The sequence below is a fragment of the Haliotis cracherodii genome, unplaced genomic scaffold, assembly GCF_022045235.1.
Source record: "Haliotis cracherodii isolate W230 unplaced genomic scaffold, xgHalCrac1.p SCAF_18, whole genome shotgun sequence".
NCBI classification, from domain to species: Eukaryota; Metazoa; Mollusca; class Gastropoda; order Lepetellida; family Haliotidae; genus Haliotis; species Haliotis cracherodii.
Window position 1 is genome coordinate 25330311 of NW_027266273.1, and position 19439 is coordinate 25349749.

The following is a 19439-nucleotide window of genomic DNA, read 5'->3' on the forward strand; positions in this document are numbered from 1 at the left end:
CTACCCATGTTCAACCTCATTCGCTGTGACCGAGGGCTCCACAGTGGAGGTCGCCTTCTCCATGTCTTCCTCCGGAGTCACCTCTTCTCCCTTGGTCTCATCGGGCCCGGACCCAGGAGGAGGAAACAGCGGCTGTGTCATTGCTCTGTAGATCGCAAGTGCGATCTTCACAAGGAAAGCCACCACAGTCAGTGCCAACAGGACAAGGACAAAGATAGTATTAGCGTCAAGCAAATTATAGCCTCTCGCAATGATGCCCACAAACGCCCAGATGACGACAGGATAAGGCGTGAAGGTGTAGCGGGTATACTTGTCAAATACGGAGAGGTCGACGGCCACGTAGATGATGATGACAGCTGCCAGGAAGCCGAGAGCAATGGTTGAGGCAGTACCCGGGTCAATTGGGGGCAGAGACTGGTAGGTGATGACGATGGCCATGTTGATGAAGGTGGCCACAGTTGTCCATGCGGCGTACAGGGCCAGACCATTGTGGACAAATATAGAGATGAGGACAATATCTACCCTCCGACTTTGATTGGACAGGATGAACCTGTTCTTGTACATAGCTAGGTAGGACAGGCCGAGGCAGATGTAGAGAGTGACTGAGATGCCAGCCAGAGTCACGAATGCCAGTCCTATTAACTCTCGGTCGAACATGAACAACCAGAACACATTGAGGACGAGGCTGAGGATGTAGATGCCGAAGAATGCTGTCGTCAGGAGGATCGGTTTCAGAAAGAGGGGTTCCCCCGAGGCCGACTTCCGGCAGAGAAGGGTCAGCTCGTAGATAATCCACACGAGCTGCCAGACGTATACCAGGCCCCAGATGATAAATGTGAAGCCGACGGGGGTTATTTGTGAGATGAACCGGTCAGAGATTGCGGTAGTTGTGGTCAGAAACACGAAAGCACCTGCAATAGAGTGATATTTGGTTACAATCACAGCCATATAGTGAACGTTTTTGCGTCTTTCGTTGATAATGTTATTAGAACTAGTAAATCATATAATATACATTATGTCCATTTGTAAAGGTTTTGTTCCATTTGTAAAATATTAATATTGAATATATGAACACAAGGAAGCAAGATGGAAGAGAAGGTCTACTGCTTCACAACTGCATGGCACTGACATCCTAATGTGGAAGAAAAGCCAAAATTGACGCAAGTAACCTGGCGGGAACACAAAGTTTACACCTGAAAATTATACACTGCTGGGCACCGAGTCGCCGCAACCCTGCCAACATGTCCGAAACAAAACTGTGATACCCTATCATATACATCATCGTCGAATAACCATTTGTTGTTTGTGTCAGCTTTAGCCACCTTCAAATATTGGTTTATACTTTCTTTTGCCCAGCAGTTTAGTAGACCTCACACTTTTTGTCCCACGGTTGCAGTTCTAACAGACCACAGATCATGACGAGGTCGAATTTTGAATTGGAACCAATGAACATCGGATCCCGCCAGGCCTAGGACGCAACTCTGCACCCTGCTCACATGCCCTGTTGTGATGCCCCAGGTTTACCTGTGTCTGGGAGACCGGCGAGGATGTTGAAGATCACTGTCACCAAAAACACCGGAAGCACCAGAATGGCGAAGGCTTGGAGGAGAGTGGTCTTGTTCACCATCTTCAGTCTACACAGAGAGTTTATCAAACACACATCAAATACTCGCAACTAATTTGAAGTACAATTACATGCATTACCCATGTATGTCCAAGTGTGTACCAATCAGAATTATTATTATATTATACATTTATATACCGCAGGTATCCCGGTACTAATATCTTTCTCAAATGCCGCTGTATTTTTTCCCCGACCAGTGGATCCGTTTGGATTCCAGTTATCATCCTCAAATCGCTGGGGAGTATACAAGCTGCCTATGAGCACTAGAAGGCTTTAACATCGATCTCACATTTCATTTTCATTCTTAATTAAACAACAACATAATTATCAAGATGTGAACCAGTTTGCATATTTTGAACCAGTTGTAGACTAAACCAAGTATAATACTTTTCCACTTTTTAATATATTCATCCAGTCACCCCCTCCCCTGAAGTCGAACACGGGATACCTCCGTGGTCCACCTCAGTGGTTAAAGAGTTCGCTCGTCACGACCAGGGTTAGACTCCCCACATGGGTACAATGTGTGAAGCCCATTATGGTGTTCACCGCGTGATATTGCTGGAATATTGCTCAAAAGCGGCGTAACACAACACTCACTCACCTGCATTATGTTAATGAATGTCGCGAAAATTATAGTATCCATATTTCAACATTATTTCAACATTATGAAAAGAATTTTAGCTTTAGTCTCCCAAAACTAAAAAGCTTAAACACTGAATTACAAAGCGATTTTGAGGTTTTGAGCTTTGCAGCTTTCACAATACAGAGTCAGAAAGCCAGATTACGAGAGAAAAAACGCACTTGCGGACATATTATGACAAGTGTAGGTATTGTACTGGCGAGAGCACACTCAGTGAATCCAAGATGGCGGACTCGGTACGTTTAAAATATATAGTTACGCATTTAAGTGGCTTCAGATTCTGTCGTCACTTTAACTAATCCTACTGATAACAGCCATACATAATGAAGAGTGTCCGTATTATATACTCGAATGACGGCATTAAATTAAGCCATTACAAAATTAGGAAAGTCCAGGTTAGACCTCCCAATGTAAACATTACAATAGTTAACACGTTCACGCAGTATCTGTTGATGCTTCAGGACTCGTCAGCTCTACACATCGGTAATTTGCAAAAGCAAACGCCTTTAACACGTTTCAAAAAAACCTTTTAAAATCAGCATGTCTCGCATTTCCTCTACATTAAGTGTTCCTGTAAGTAGAAAACATTCAATTGTTGAAGGATAAAACGATTATTCATTTGACACAATTCATATCAATTTCTAACAGCTTTGCTCGTTTCTTAAATATTGCGGACCTGTGTATCGAAAGGTGCCCTTTTCAGATCTTGTCCTTTGTGAAAAGTTAAAAAGCCCAGTAAAGTTAAGACCTCGTCAGCAGGCGTTGAAGATGTCCTGTGTTTGGTGTGACACCACGTCCTGCTACCGTGTCATAAAGTGTGATCTTACATCAGTGTTAACTGCTTTCAATGAGTCAAGGTCTAATTCTATGGTTCGTCACGTTTCGATTTGATGATAATGCGTTTTGATGTCGTTCAAGTCCCCATGGCGCCCATGACTGAACGAGGCAGAGACGAGGATCACCCAACTGGTATCTTCCAAATAGTTGTCGCTGATCCCCAGGCGTTTGTGTGTGCTAGAACGAATTCTGTTAGCTTTCATTACCATTTACGAATCTGTAATATCCCTCAAAGAAACAGGTGCTTACCTCTTGTGTTACAATCAAGCACTGAAGGCACTCGGCAGAAGCAGGTTGGGTAAGTCCACTCAGTGTATAACGGTATACGTCGAAAGCCGGACTCAGTCAGTTGGTGAACGTGACGTGCCTCTTAACGTGCTATACGGGGTTACTGTATCTGTGTAATTCGTATCCCTCGTAAAGCATCACCTTGGTACATTACAAACTTTCATGTCACAATCAACTCGAAATCCACAGTAAATCACAACGTACAGTGTTTTATGACGAGAGCACTATCACAGTAGTTGTTTATAAAACCATAAAAAAACTCATGTGTGTGAGAGTGAAAATTACATTATCTAATTCTGTGGGATTTTGTTAATATGGACAGATTTGTTTTTTAATTTTCAGCATAGATAATATGAACCGTCAATGTTTTGTAGTACATATTATATGTACCGTCATTGTTATCTAGTTCAGATATTATAGGCGTCAATGGTATCGTGTACAAATAATATGGACCGTCAATATATTCTAGCACATATAATATGGACCGTCAATGTTATCTAGTACATATGATATGTACCGCCAATGTTATCTAGTACAGATAATATGGACCGTCAATATTTTTATAATACAGATAATATGGACAGTCAGTATTTTCTAGCACATATAATATGGACCGTCAATGTTATGTAGCATAGATAATATAGATAATATGGACCCCCAATGTTTTCTAGTACAGATAATATATGTGTGTGTGAATATAAAATATGAATATAATAATATATTCATTTCGAGACGTTGCCAGCAATAGCCAAGCGTTCAATAAACATTAACGGACAGACAGACAGACAGACAGACCAATGACAGTAAATTTAAGCGACACAACCATAAAATCCACATAAACCTCAGCACGTTTTCCGACTATGTTTATGAATCACTATCAATAAGTGATGATGCCAGACTTTCCTTCGGCCTCATCTCCATGTGGGTCACCGTATCCATGTATTTTGTTCATGATGTGACATCACACAACGCCTCGTCACAACACCTACACTATTCGGGTTTGTTTATGTGACTGATACTCACAACTCTGCTACTCTACCTACTGGTATAGGTGTATATAATGGAGACAATATATGCTCTCCAACGAAATCCTGATGCAACAGTAGCCCTTTCGGTGATTTTAACGTTCGAGTTGGTAATAAAGCGACAAAACTCTTTCCATATCCAAAGAATTTTTTGCATAAAGCAGAATCGACTGCACAATTCCGACCACATCATGAGCATGTGTCCATGAATCATTATCAAATAGTAATGATACCAGGTGTCTGCGAAAAGGTGAGCGTATCCTTCCCCCCGGTGGCACCCGTCACAAACACATGCAAAGGCAAGTCTATTGTTCACCTGAAAAAACGGCAACATATGGTACAAGTCAAAATAGGGAATTGCATCGGACATAATCTTTGTCACTGATGCGTCAAATTTGGAAATGCCCTCCACTGGTATATCACAAAAATCTCTTTGAAAGCCTTCCTGAGGCCTTGAATGTTGTAACCTTGATCGAACAACTTCTGAGCAAGAGTTGTATGACGCACGTGAAATCTTGTTAAAAAGAGCATGCTCGATTGTATCTCAAAAGTTGTGAAATGTAAACACCAAGGGCTGGAGCAGTTGGAATAGTGCTGGACATGAAGGGAAAGTTGACTATTGGAAAGTTGAATTCATCCCTATTGTCATACAACATACTGCAACAAGTTGTGTCACTGAGAAAGGGTGTAATACAACGTGGAAACGTGGTATTTATAAAGATTTTACAGATTTCAGAGTGAGGGGCAAACTACCCCACTTCATATCTCCATGACAGGCGATTTCAAGTACAAGTTGCTAAGAGCCTGCAAAAACAACTTAGATTAGATAGACTAAATACAGCTTCAAGGCCTAAGACTCAGTTTTTGAGCGTGAAGAACCTCTCCTTTGGACAGTCTGCATGTGGATGCTGATGAGCCTTCCCCAGAACAACGCCATACTAAATTGCATTCAAATCAGTAAAACCCAGCATATAGTTGTGTTTTCAATCCTCTTCGTGAGAACCTTTTTCTCAACCATGGCTCCTCATGTGAAAACGGTGCGACAACCAAGTAGGAATCAATAAATTTCATGAATTTAAGCCAGCATTTGGTCATAGCTACTTGGGTTAATGAGGTCATTTTGAGATCATGTCGTATTGGCCTTAATCGACTTGCCAACAAATATCCACTTAAAACGGAGAAGGCGAACCCCCTAATGTACCCCTTGTGATGAGAGGTTTACCGTCAAGCATATTTTGCTTGACTGCTTGGACTTGACATTGCAGTGGATTTGCATTCCAGTGTGAGCAAGCATATGATCCTTAACTGCTTGACGGAAATTGGTCTCTATCATGAGCTGTATGTTTTTGAATAAGTAATTGCTTGCTCATAAACTTGTTGTGTTGCCTGTATCAACGAGAAATAATTGGACAAAATGGAACCCTCTGTAGTGTCCGCCAGTGAGACTGAACTTTTAATGTAGAGTTATGTTACCTGTAGGTTTGATGGTGCGATTTGTTCGGTGGAATCAATCATATAATGCAAGCTTTAGGTCTCAAAATGCTACTTGTTCCAACTGCACTGATTGGTCGACTGGCTGATGTTTTGTTCAATCACTGAAGTATGTACCAGTGTTGTTTTTTGGGGTCGAACAATTGGTACATCGATTACTTTTCCTTTTTATACATGTAACAGATGTATCAATCAATGACGACATGATTCGATGTGCTGGGATGAGGTCTTCATTAAAAGTTCGACCTCGTGGGTACAACGCTCCTTTCAACATTATCACATCTAAAATAATGATTCATATACCAAATATCAGTGACATAGTCAGTTACCTACAATCGTATAGTTGGTTGCACCTTACTCTGGTACAAAACATACAATATCAAAAAGACATTACAAGGTACTAAACATTAACAAAAGGTAAATAGCAAGTGACTCTTAATTACAATAGAGATATTAGCAAAATATTTTAATACTGTAACTTTACCATAATTATTATGAATTAAATGACAGAAATATATGCAACACTTATAATTTACCAACAATTGCTGAACCACGAGCAGGTATTGACCGGGTCACCACTGCCATTTATCCAACCTACAGTATATCAAATACACCAAATAATACAATAAATAACTGCATAGACAAAACTGCCAAAAGTTTACCATCAACAATTATTCTGTACACAAAGTTGAAAGTTCAGTTATTACCAAATTGTATGAACAATCAAACTACCGTTATAAAGTGTAAAACAATACAACAATTTTTGTTCATATTTTATACTTTTATGAAACAACATTTCTAAAACAAACTAAACTGACCTAAAGTATGGTTTTCACATTCCCAGCAAGAATAAAAAGGTTTTCGACCCCTGCTGTTAGCAGGCAAGAGATCCTGCTTGTAGGCTGCTCCCGGCAGGTAAAACATGTTCATAACCAAACCAATCAAACAGGTTCTACTTGGTTTACAGAAACTTGTAGCCAATGAAATGTCTTGACACACTCCTTGTTTAGTAATGACACCTTACAATAACTACGGGTCTCTCTATGGACGGGGTGGGGGTCTTGTTGGGTTGTGAGAAGTATTCATTTATCTTGGAAATACTAAATTAGTCATTTTGAACTTAACACCCACCCCCAAATGACTTCAAATAACATTATTCTCAACTCTGCTACACACTTTTGTGTTTTTTTTAAAACAACATATAAACAATGTTTCTTTTTTTTGCATTCTACGGTTCATGGTTATATTTTCACATTCTACCTCGTTCATGCACTGTTTAGAACTAATGAATCCTGGCAGTTTCATTTCCATACATATTACCAGATCTATCATTATCGTTATTCCTCCCACACATCGCAAAAAGATTCAAATGACAGGTAGTTGTCATCAGGTGAAATTCAGCCATATAAGTATAGATTGAGAATAAACAAGCAGAACATAAGGTTTTGTTTGTATCCTTTTTGACAAATAATTCTTTACTTGAAACACTGCCAATATATTGTATCCCATACGCGGAACAAAAAACAAAAATATCGCAACACGGTTTTAAGATTAACATGCTGCGAAAGTTAAAACATACAAATGAACACTTGAGTCTATATCTATGTACCCACTGTAAAGGGAGGCAATTAGAGGATGAATATTTCATGTTTTGTTTATATGTTCCAAATATTCTTCTGTCAGAAACCACTATCTGCCTTGGTTATCCAATGTCCATCATGATAATCACAGTTTATGTATTCTACTCAACTCCAAAAATATCAACATTGTAAAGGCTTTGTCCTTATACTCAAATCATGTATTTAATGTGAAATAAGTCTACCTGTATTTATTTTCCTGACACCAAGTGACGCAGCAATTATTGTAATTGTAATTGTACTCTAGGTCACATGGCCCAAAATACTGAATAAAGAATCTTGAATCTTGAACACAAAAATGGTTCTGTTGTCCCTGTGTTACGAAATCAATTGCTGTCAAAAACCTTCATCATTTAGATTTTGTGACAAAAAGAAGTGTCTATCCATCCTTACCAGTTGGTAATGATACTGAATCTACGTATGTACCGACACAATTGGACTAGTGTGTGTGAGAAAGGTTTTACGCCGCTTTAGTTATACACCAGCAGTAAACATGGTGGTAGTGATGAGAGGCACGGGTGGCCCAGTCGTATAAGGTGCCGCGATTCGCTGTGCAGTGTTGCGACCCTTGGGCACGCCAGAAACCTATGATTGTGGGTTCGAATCCCGGTTCGCCCCGATAATGTTTCTAGGTTTGTCAGCACCATACCCGTGCTCGTGGGTTTGACCGAAGTGGTAAACGTCTGAGACCTGCATCACTTCGGGCTTTCCTCCCACATTAAGCTGACACGCCGTGATATGACAGGAACACTGTTAAAAGCGGCGTTAAACCCAACTCACTCACTCACTCCCTCTCGCTTGACAACGGTACGAGGATTTTTACCGAAACGTCGCATCATAATACAATAAGAGAGTTATACCAGCTGATACTTACCAACTTCTAAAACTGTCAATCAATCTGTGTTTTTAAATCGCCAGAAGTAGTATGCTTGCGAAATGGAACTTTCGTGTCAATGTGACATCGAGAGAGTTGAATGTGAATGTGCCAGGAAATGCACGGGTATGTGTTCAAAAGGGTGAGTAACAGTGTGCAGAATATTTGTGTGAAAATGAAGGTGTCAGAATGGTAATAATTGTTATGCAAAGCCAATCGGAATAAAGGGATGTAATGAACTTCGTACGTACAGACTGTTTTTAAAATATGTGTATGGATGTTAAAGGTATGTTAGCATGTATAAAACATCCTATCGTTCAGCTTTCTCTAAAGTTAGATGATGCACAGCCCCTTTAAGGTTAGAAACAAGCAGGTAAAGTAAGACGTATGTGAACGAAAGAGTGTGTTTATGAAAAGGATGTGAGGATGAGGTGTTAATGATACATTAATTGTTCTCTTAAATGACATGTATATTACACTACCAAAACCTGCTTTATTTTTCAACAACGCAGAAAACCTATTCTTTTATAGTTAATGCTATTTCATCTGTAATTTATTATGTCTATGAATGTTTAACCTTTCACTGACTTGTACGTCTCATTACTCAGTGGATATTTACACTGAAAATATTATGGATTATAATTTTGCACTTTTATGACGCTGAGACTAGAATAAAATATTTCTCTTTGCTTGTCTGTCTGTCGATTACCAATTTGAAACAATTTGTTAACCCAGTAATTTGTACGTAAACGAAATTAGTGTGAAACAAGCAAACAACTCACAAATGGTATACAATCAACAAATGTATTACAAAATTCACTAAGTTTACAAATCAATACAAATTACCGGACAGCAACTACAATGGCAGTAAAAAATAGTGTCGTAGTAAAATATTCACTGGCAATATGTCTTATGATGGCAGAGGTCATCATTACAAAAATATACTGGTGATGGCAAAAGTAAGTGATAATAGTATATTCACAAAGCGGCGTTGGTGGTCAAGCTTCCGAGATGGGCAAGTCTATCCTTATCAAAGATTCCGTGAGAAAACCCATATCTAGTATATAAAAAAGGTTTAACTAAGAAAAGTTATTTTCATTTATATGGAAAAGGGTTTGTTCATAACATTCGTTCCCACAGTCGAATTAAGTGTTGTGTAAATGTCTACTGAGTCAAATTAAAAACTCCATATTTTTAAAAGTAATCCCATATATATGATATACAACGGACAAATGTATCAGAGAAGGTAATTTTTAATGATTAATGTCCGAAGAAGGATTTTAATTAACGGTGGTAACCATAATTTGTTCCAAGCACCTACGGTATTCGGTAATAACATCAACGGTTTAAATCATAAGTCCCAAGCACGAGAATCTGATGGCACACAAGTTCAGTAGCGTGTATGGCCACCATGTGCGTTGACAACTGCCACACAACGCCTCCGCATGGACCTTGTGATGCTTGTGAACACATGATTGGGAAGACGACGCCATTGTTGCTGCAACATGGTGCCAAGATCTTCTGGGGTTGTTTCTGGAGAGTGCGCAGACTTCTGCCAAGAGCATCCCAGACGTGTTCGATGGGATTGAGGTCTGGAGACCTTGACGGCCAGTCCATGACGTTGACTTCCGCATTCTGAAGGAAATTCCTTGTCAAAATTGCTGTTTGAGGTCTGGCATTGTCGTGTTGGAAGATCAAACCGGGTCCATGTGCTGCCATAAAAGGCAGAAGTTCTGGTGCCAGTACCTGGTCGCGGTAAGCAGCAGCGTTGAGGTTGCCACGGATGACAAGAAGCCTGGAACGTGCACTGCCACAGAAATCACCCCACACCATGACACTTCCGCCTCGAAATCTGTCAACTTCCTGTACACAACACTGGGCGTAACGTTCATGACGGCGCCTCCACACCCTCGTCCTACCATCAGCAAATCGAAGATTAAATCGGGATTCATCACTGAAGACAACTTGATTCCAATTCCACTGAGTCCATCGTAAGTGTCGCTGTGCCCACAATTGACGTTGACGTTTGTGTTGAGTCAGAATCGGCCCGCAGTATGGCCGACGTTCTTCAAGGTGAGCCGTTCTCATACGGTTTCGAACAGTTTGCGCACTCAGTCTACCCCTAAACAGTTTATTTCTGGTTGATGTCGGCGTTAAAAATCGGTTACGGAGGTGACGTAAGACAATCTGACTATCCTCTGCATGTGACGTCACACGTGGTCGACCTGGCCGAGGGCGATCAGCGGTTGTACCCGTTTGCTGCAGACCCGTCTATAAATCATAAACAGTCCGTTGACTACAACCCATCGTCCTTGCGGCTTCAGCTACGGATGTTCCCGTCTGCAACATGCCGATGGCACGTTCACGTTGCACATTTGAAAGGCGTGGCATGACAAATGGCCGCAAAGACTTTTGTTTTCTTGTGTTTTTCTTATTTTGACCAGTTGCACGTGAAAAACCACTTTTTCCACCACAGTGCTGTGCACAAAAACGGGTGTTATCTGAAGACAATACGTTGCCATTACTGTTTAAATACACAATAAGGGCCCACAATGATAACTGGTCAAAATGTTAAAATTTCAGGATTATGAAGTTTTTAATTTGGTTCAGTATATTTCCAGTGGTCTCTGGCCATCACGACTTGATATTTTGTTCATAGCATGACAATCATTTAAAACCCGATGTGATATTCATCTCACTCACGTAGCTATATTTATTATGTTGTATTTATTACTTGTAACTTTTGCAACGTGTGCGGTACGTGGATTGGTTTCAAACAAGATTACCATGGAAGGGCATTAGTGCCACAGTCTGTATTTTGTATCATCTACGTAGAATATACGTGAATATGTGGGAAAAGTAGTATTTGGTGTTGCTTAACCCTACCTCAGTGACATATCGCCCCTTTGATGGCAGTAAGTACGTGAAACTAGTGAGTTACGTTGATGCAATGACTGGTGCTTGATCTCAATTGGCCGTAGCATCAATACAGGCGACAAAACTCTAATCTCAAGAAACATCTCCAAAACACGTCTACAATCGGTTCATTACTGTGAGATCGAACTTGATGACGTTAATTGGGTGATGTATATAAGGATTATCACGGGTTGCCTTTTCAGAACAAAGGAGTTCAAGGTGATTCCCTCATTTGGGTAAATACAAATAAGGGAATGAAGAAAGGCGAGATGGACGCATCTCATGTTCATTCACACATAGCGACCTTTATCATTTAGTATCCCAGTTTAGTACAGTTGTCGCAGGACATGACAAATTAAGTGAGTACATCACCTTACCCGCGCAGTGTTGGCTTCCTTGCCAATGAGTCCATCTGATAAAGGTTCACCCTGAAATAGCCTTGAGGCATCTTTACAAAGAATCAAAACGTTGTTATTTCTTTATGTTCTTTATCCGAAACAGCATTGATTGAAACAGCGAATTGTCTTATTGCTAAATCATGTCTAGTTTAGTTTCTACAGAAACCATCATGATAGCGGTTTTTCTTTATTTTAAACCGACCATACAAATCTTTTCAGGCTAAAGAAAAAAGTTGACAAATAACGTCTACTACACTGGCTGGGCCGCCTTCCTTCGAGAAAAGCAATAGTATTTGATTCAAGTATGAGTTTGTTAGAACATTTGTTCTGATTGTTATAAAGTGAACCATATTCCTGCCGGAAAGGTGTATGTCTGCGGATTTAAACCCAGTCTTAACTGGCCTAACCATTCGTGTAATAGGTGTTGGGTATCGGACAATTGTCACATCAATACATCTTTGTAAAAGCAGGACGGTACGTTAAGGTGCATTATACCTGATGGTAGATCAGATTGAATTGTAAGAGTGCAGAATGTGTACAAACTTCATGCCGCTTGGTTGATTATTTGTTGATGTTATACACCAATGATTTGTTAGACAATGTTGCAGAAGATCTAACATTGCGCTATTCATGAATAGGCCACCATCTGATAATGATGACATTAAATCACCAATCCAATTGCTGATTAATGAAACGTCATCACCTCCCATAACTAAATGTTCTCTGTGATATGTGAAATTGGATACTAGAAGCATTAGGCCATATTGGTTTGCTTCTTGTTCAGCTTGACATTATTCAACATGAAGTGAAGACAGAAAACACATTGCTGCGAAAGTAGTTTATTATCACGGAAAAAAGATGGAGTGAAGCATCCAATGGAAATGTGGAGACATCCACTGAAATATAGAAAACTGAATTATATTCTATACTAGCTTCAGGGTTGTGCTGCAATGATGACGACAAACAGATTTGTATAAACTACTTCTGTAATAGACATTCAGGGCGAGTCATATATTGCTGCACATATATTTGAATAGCCACAAAGAACAAAGATTTGTTTCCAAAAATGGGAAAAACGTAAACATCCAGAGAATGTGAAATTGTTCCCAAGTTAAACCTTCGAATTGAGAAGCAGCTAATTTTACTGTTAATGTTAGTTATAGCTATACAATGGTAGTAATGTACACTATATCAACAGTTTCGCTTATGAATTGATGAAACAAGTCAGAAATGAAATCATCAAAATTTGTTCTGATGATAATATATGCATCAAAACAATCGTATGTACCACGAAAGGGCTCGAAATCATATGACGGTAACATGATCGCACCTGATCGACTCATATCGCTGAGCGAGGCAATATCACTATAAAATTAACAAGACATGGTCATTTGACCTATCCATGTCGTCAAAGGTAAGGTTTAATTTTAATGTATTCGGATTGTTACAAGTCACGTAATCATAAATACTTATTAGGGTCTCGAAAACCCATAATATGAGGAAACATCATAATTCCTTGTTTCACACAATTTGAGTGGTCTGAATATTTGAGCTGATACATTGATACAAGTATTTCTAGATACTGTTTTGAAACAGAAACATTTTCCATCCAATTTACTAAGGAATGATGGCTTCCGAATTATGTAAATCTTACAACCTATTTATGAAAGGCTTACCTGTATTAACCTGAACAGCAGGTATACGATCCCACAAACTCTGGAACTTGAAGATTGTCACATTCCTCGACCAGCGTCCCAGTACCACACAGTGAATCCACTAGGTCGTTGCGGACACATCGTTGTGTACATGCGGTTACTGTGAAACAATATGAGAAATTGGCCATCACAGTTTAACAATGATCACTCTCATTGTAAAAAGTTGCAACCCTCAAAGGAACTATAAATACCAGACTACAATGCTAAATAAGTGGAATAAAACAGAAAATGAGAATGATATCAGATCCCTCTACATCGAAGTAATCCAAATGATCGGTCATTTTACATATATATATTTAAAAATGCCTAAGCTATTAATATTGTTACATAACGTAATCGACGACTGACCAAGCATAAACACGCCAAAGTTTTAAAGAATTCATGCCATTACACATTGTAAAGCTCTAAATGTAAAGTCTGTGTAGCAAACAGACCAAAAATACACACAGAAAGTTTTGTCCGCGACTTCTGGCAGAGTTGGTCCAGACGGAGTGGTCGGTGGGATTGTAGGCGGGTCGGTTGTAGGGGCGTTGGTTGTAGCCTCAGTGGTCGGTGGGGTTGTAGGCAGCTCGGTTGTAGGGGCGTTGGTTGTAGCCGCAGTGGTCGGTGGTGTTGTTGGCGGCTCGGTTGTAGGTAGCTCTGTTGTCGTTGTCGTTGGTTCAGGTGTTGTGATTGGCTCTGTCACTGGATCGACTTGACAGCAGTTAGAATAGAAGTTTTCAGTCAGTTTACACATAAATCTAATGTAGTATCTGCGGAGGTAACTGGAGCTTTTGCAATACCTGTCGTATCCTTTACACGTTAAACTAGCCCATCTTCGAGGCATTCGAGACATTGCCTGTTTGCACAAGGGGCTCCTATCATCGCTTGACTCACAGCGCTCATTGACTTTTCTGGCAAACCGACACACCAAATTTGTAGCCCAAAATCTGGTGTATCTGCTACTACAGAACTTAGAGACGGCAGCCGTTATGTCAGAGCATTGAATCTTCTTCAGGGCCGCCCGGAAAGTTCTCTGATCCTTTCTGCATCCGCTTCTGACAACCAGAACAATGTCTCTGGCATACCACAGTCTTCTCCAGTAGGTGTTGGAACACTCCGAATAGCTGCTGGCTACTCCGTACAACTCTTGGATGTCATCATCACCTACCTGCCTCGAGGAGGAAAGTGGGACCGAACACGCCAACAGCAGTAGAACAACCACGAGATACGTCATCTTGGATCCGAGGAACAAGCGGTGATGTGATCCCGTCAACTCTTTCTTATATAGGCCTGTCCTGCAATAGATCTGTCTTATTGCAGCTGTCGATACAGGCGATGGTAAACAATCACGTGTCAGTAGGACATTTATTGGGCACGAACTTAGGTTACCTTACTATCACATATGGTCAGTTTCTGTAGATCAGTAGGGGTGAGAAAAGCGCTTAGCCTTGTGTAGTCATGTATTGACGTCAGTGATTAACTACTTATTTGGGATAGAGTGCTTTGTTACAAAAGTGTGAGAAATGTATGAAATTGACTTTGCCTGTCATAGTTAAAACAGGTTTCCTGAATCATAATTATATTTTTCTTATAGGCGCTGACCGAACCACTTTGTATATATCTGTTCCGGCTATAGTTGAAGTCACGCACGAGCAAGGTTACAATAGACCGCTTGTAAAATAATTGATCGTTATCGTAAAGCCTCAATTACCCTGAATTTTATCTATTTCTTGACAAGAGATGTGGACTTCTAACTTCAGATGTGATCACCTAGAAATGGAAACATATACGAAAGCGACTGGAAAGTAATGAAAACTATTTATTCGGTGATGGAGGTTCAAAATAAATGTTGACAATATTCATATTCAAATCTCTTCTTGTAAGATGTGATACATTGAATTAGGACACAGGTAAGGTACTTGTTATGTTTTATCAAGACAAAGGTGAGGTGATTTCAGTTTCCTGAATGAACAGGGTGGTTTGTGGACACAGCTTCTGATCACAAAACACCTGTCCTTATAATGTAACTCAATCACAAATAAGCATATCTGTTTACGGACACCAAGTTTCACAGTAATCTTTAAAGCTACATCTATCCTTGTGAGACGATTAACAGTTGTATTGTGTCAAAAGACACATCAGGTGCCTGTCTTATTGTATCAGGGCACACGTAAGGTGAGTGTCTTATTGCAACGAAACACAGAGAAGTTGGGTATACGTAGCTTTTGTATAATGAGACAAGTGAGGTATCTGTCTTATTGAATCAGAACACATGTATTATGAGAAAGACCTACTGTATGACCTGATGCTAGCTTCATATCTTTGGCCCGTCCTTCTTCATGTGCCGCCGCTTCTCGGCCTAGAATGCACGGAAAAGGTCGGCCAACACACAAACTGGAAAAGTAATCCGGTCTATGGATATTTTTCTCGTCTCCGATGACCGATCGATAACATAGGTTGACAAGGTTTTTTTAAAAATTTAAGTCGCTTTCCTTACCTGTTTATGTCTTTTTTATTTGAAAACTAGGTTCCTTTTATTATTTATCATTCGCAAGCCGCTAAGTGCTAGATTACTGTCATTTCCGACAAGGCATCAAAGTCAATATCGCTAAAAATACAATTGAGAGATACTCATTCCCTATCCAAATCATTGTAAGGATAATCCATTTTGTTTCATGTAGCAGACGACATCAAACACCAGAACCAAAGCGTTGACGTTACAAGACCAAGCAAAATACTAAATTTTGTTGCTGATAAATGCAGGGATTTTATAGATAGAAAAACGAGTTAGTTGTAAACACCGATCGAGAGTTCGGGAAAACACCGGAAAGAAGTTCCGGCAAATGTTCACACTATCGATTTCACAGGTATACCTTCATAATATATACGTCTGCACATAGATATCGTCTTCATACATACATCTACACGTGTAAACCGTTCTGACACATACATATACACATATATACATGTATAACCTCATCATATGTACATGTACGTACAAATACAGTCATGATGCATACTTGTAGACACACATACAGTCATGATAGATACATGTACACATATATACCGTTTTGATGCATACATGTACACGTGTATCCTTTCATGATGAATACTTGTGCACACACATGCCGTCATGATACCTTTTTACATGTATATCCTTATGTTTCAATCTCGTACAAGCGCATGACTGCATGATCCACACCAGTACACGTAATACCGTCATGAACCATATATTTATCATATAATGGGTAGGTTTCTCTGCAGGATAAAGCAAACGGACAAAAACAATATCCGTTGGGGTCATATACTTCTACTGAGTCAAATTAAACACTCCACATTTTCAAAAGTAATCCCATATATGATATACAACGGACAAATGTATCAGAGAAGGAAATTTTTAATGATTAATGTCCAAAGAAGGATTTTAATTAACGGTGGTAACCATAATTTGTTCCAAGCACCTACGGTATTCGGTAATAACATCAACAGTTTAAATCATAAGTCCCAAGCACGAGAATCTGATGGCACACAAGTTCAGTAGCGTGTATGGCCACCATGTGCGTTGACAACTGCCACACAACGCCTCCGCATGGACCTTGTAATGCTTGTGAACACATGATTGGGAAGACGACACCATTGTTGCTGCAAAATGATGCCAAGATCTTGCAAATTCTGGGGTTGCTTCTGGAGAATGCGCAGACTTCTGCCAAGAGCATCCCAGAAATGTTCGATGGGATTGTTGTCTGGAGACCTTGACGGCCAGTCCATGACGTTGACTCCCGCATTCTGAAGGAAATTCCTTGTCAAAATTGCTGTGTGGGGTCTGGCATTGTCGTGTTGGAAGATCAAACCGGGTCCATGTGCTGCCATAAAAAGCAGAAGTTCTAGTTCCAGTACCTGGTCGCGGTAAGCAGCAGCGTTGAGGTTGCCACGGATGACAAGAAGCCTGAAACGTGCACTGCCACAGAAATCACCCCACACCATGACACTTCCGCCTCGAAATCTGTCAACTTCCTGTACACAACACTGGGCGTAACGTTCATGACGGTGCCTCCACACCCTCGTCCTACCATCAGCAAATTGAAGATTAAATTGGGATTCATCACCGAAGACGACTTGATTCTAATTGACGTTGACGTCTGTGTAATTGAGTCAGAATCGGCCCGCAGTATGGCCGTCGTGCTTGAAGGTGAGTAGTTCTCAGACGGTTTCGAACAGTTTGCGCACTCAGTCTACCCCTAAACAGCTCAATTCTGGTTGATGTCGCCGTCAAATATCGGTTACGGAGGTGACGTAAGACAATCTAACGATCCTCTGCATGTGACGTCAAACGTGGTCGACCTGGCCGAGGGCGATCAGCGGTGGTACTCGTTTGCTGTAGACACGTTCACGTTGCACATCTGAAAGGCGTGGCATGACAAATGGCCGTAAAGACTTTTGTTTTCTTGTGTTTTTCTTTTTTTGTTAATGACTGCTAACAAGTATGGCTGAAAACACGTGCGGTATTATGGCCACGTGACCAGTTGCACGTGAAAAAACATTTTTGATCGATTCACCTGCACAAAAACGGGTGTTATCTGAAGACAATACGTGGCTATTACTGTTTAAATACACAAGGATGGCCCACAGTGATAACTGGTCAAAATGTTAAAATTTTAGGATTGTGAAGTTTTTAATTTGGTTCAGTATATATATACCGTTGTGACACATACATATAAAATATATGTGCCGCTCATGGTTATTGTATGATAAACAACTCAAACTCGTGATTTGTGTTAGAAATTCAAACAGCTTGAGAGTCTTGACACGTTCATGATCCAAACGTGTTATGAAACAAATTTGTATCTATACTGTGACAAAAAAGAAACGCAAAAGTAATACAATCTTAAATGTGTTGCCAACATCCATACAGAATTAATAATGAGACTCTGGCGCCGAAACACACCAATACCACTTTCACGAACAACATCACTTGTTTGGCTGTACAAAAACGTTTGGTTTGCATTTGCATGCCATCACATTCTCTGAGCAAGTGAACAGCAAAATCATGCTACGAACCGGCTTCAAACAGGAGAATCATCTGCAGCTGTAGCCAGGTTTTCTCACGTAGCACCAAGCACCATTACAAGACTGCGGAACCGTTATCAGACACACGTGAACTTCCCCGATCCGGCCGACCACGTATCACTACCAGAATACAGGACAGATTCATAAGGCTACGTCATTTACGTGACAGACCCACCACAGACACAACTACGGCAATACCAGGATTGCCTAGGAGATCCGCCCAGACAGTGAAGAATTGTTCATTGAAGGTATTCGCTCAGTTCGAGGTGTCATTTTGACAGACCTACATCGTCGACTGGTGGCAAGGTCACAGAGTATGACCACAACAATTGTGCAGTAAGCTTAAATCATTTTCAAGCGACACATCGCCCGACCTCACACGGCAACACTGACAACATCCTTTTTTAAACAAAAAACAACAACAACTGACTATTTCATTCTCTTCATTTCTCTTGTAATTAAATGGCACACTCTAACCATGTTTTGACTGGATGTATGTTATCACATGTATGTGTGCGGCCTTTATCATGTATTGAATTTGTTTGGTGACTTTGCTTTTCGCTCACTAGGGTTATCCATGTACTCACAGATATCATCACGTATTTATGATCGTTTTTGCCCCCTCAATACTTGCACATAAATTGTTGTAAATCTTTCGTGATACAGTTGGGCAGCTTATGTTCGGCGCTTTATTTTGACAGGTACATCTTCCATATGTATGAAGTAATCAGTTTGCTAATCGTGGCTAGGTGTCCCAGACTATCATTTTCCCTGGCTGATCAGGAGAGATTATCCCCTACGAGGCCTGTGAGCTGGTATAGAACCTCTATGACAATCTTGTGTGTTCACCCCCAGACCTTGTTAGTTCGTTTACGGGTCGATTTGTTACTGGATGGTCATTCTGGTTGCGTTAGTAAGAGAATATGGGGCACCTTTTATTTAGTA

General features: G+C 40.3%; 2 protein-coding genes across 2 annotated transcripts; both read right to left on the reverse strand.

Annotated features, from left to right (window-relative positions):
* On the reverse strand, positions 1-1627 carry LOC139465619 (uncharacterized). Its single transcript, XM_071247322.1, has 2 exons — positions 1525-1627; positions 1-911 (listed from the first exon to the last, which is right to left on the reverse strand). The coding sequence occupies exons 1-2, from the start codon at positions 1625-1627 to the stop codon at positions 1-3; spliced, it is 1014 nt and encodes a 337-aa protein (XP_071103423.1).
* A 10926-nt stretch (positions 1628-12553) lies between these two features.
* Positions 12554-14694, reverse strand: LOC139465440 (uncharacterized). Its single transcript, XM_071247155.1, has 3 exons — positions 13893-14694; positions 13407-13545; positions 12554-12626 (listed from the first exon to the last, which is right to left on the reverse strand). The coding sequence occupies exons 1-2, from the start codon at positions 14659-14661 to the stop codon at positions 13412-13414; spliced, it is 903 nt and encodes a 300-aa protein (XP_071103256.1). The 5' UTR covers positions 14662-14694; the 3' UTR covers positions 12554-12626; positions 13407-13411.
* Between the last annotated feature and the right edge of the window lie 4745 nt (positions 14695-19439).

What these genes read in the sequence shown, in the direction of transcription:
- LOC139465619 (XM_071247322.1), bottom strand. Translation starts at nt 1,627, where the DNA reads ATGGTGAACAAGACCACTCTCCTCCAAGCCTTCGCCATTCTGGTGCTT. An exon ending in CGCCGGTCTCCCAGACACAG is followed by an intron (nt 912 to 1,524) that starts GTAAACCTGGGG and finishes ACTCTATTGCAG; the next exon opens with GTGCTTTCGTGTTTCTGACC.
- LOC139465440 (XM_071247155.1), bottom strand. Translation starts at nt 14,661, where the DNA reads ATGACGTATCTCGTGGTTGTTCTACTGCTGTTGGCGTGTTCGGTCCCA. An exon ending in AGTCGCGGACAAAACTTTCT is followed by an intron (nt 13,546 to 13,892) that starts GTGTGTATTTTT and finishes ATTGTTTCACAG; the next exon opens with TAACCGCATGTACACAACGA.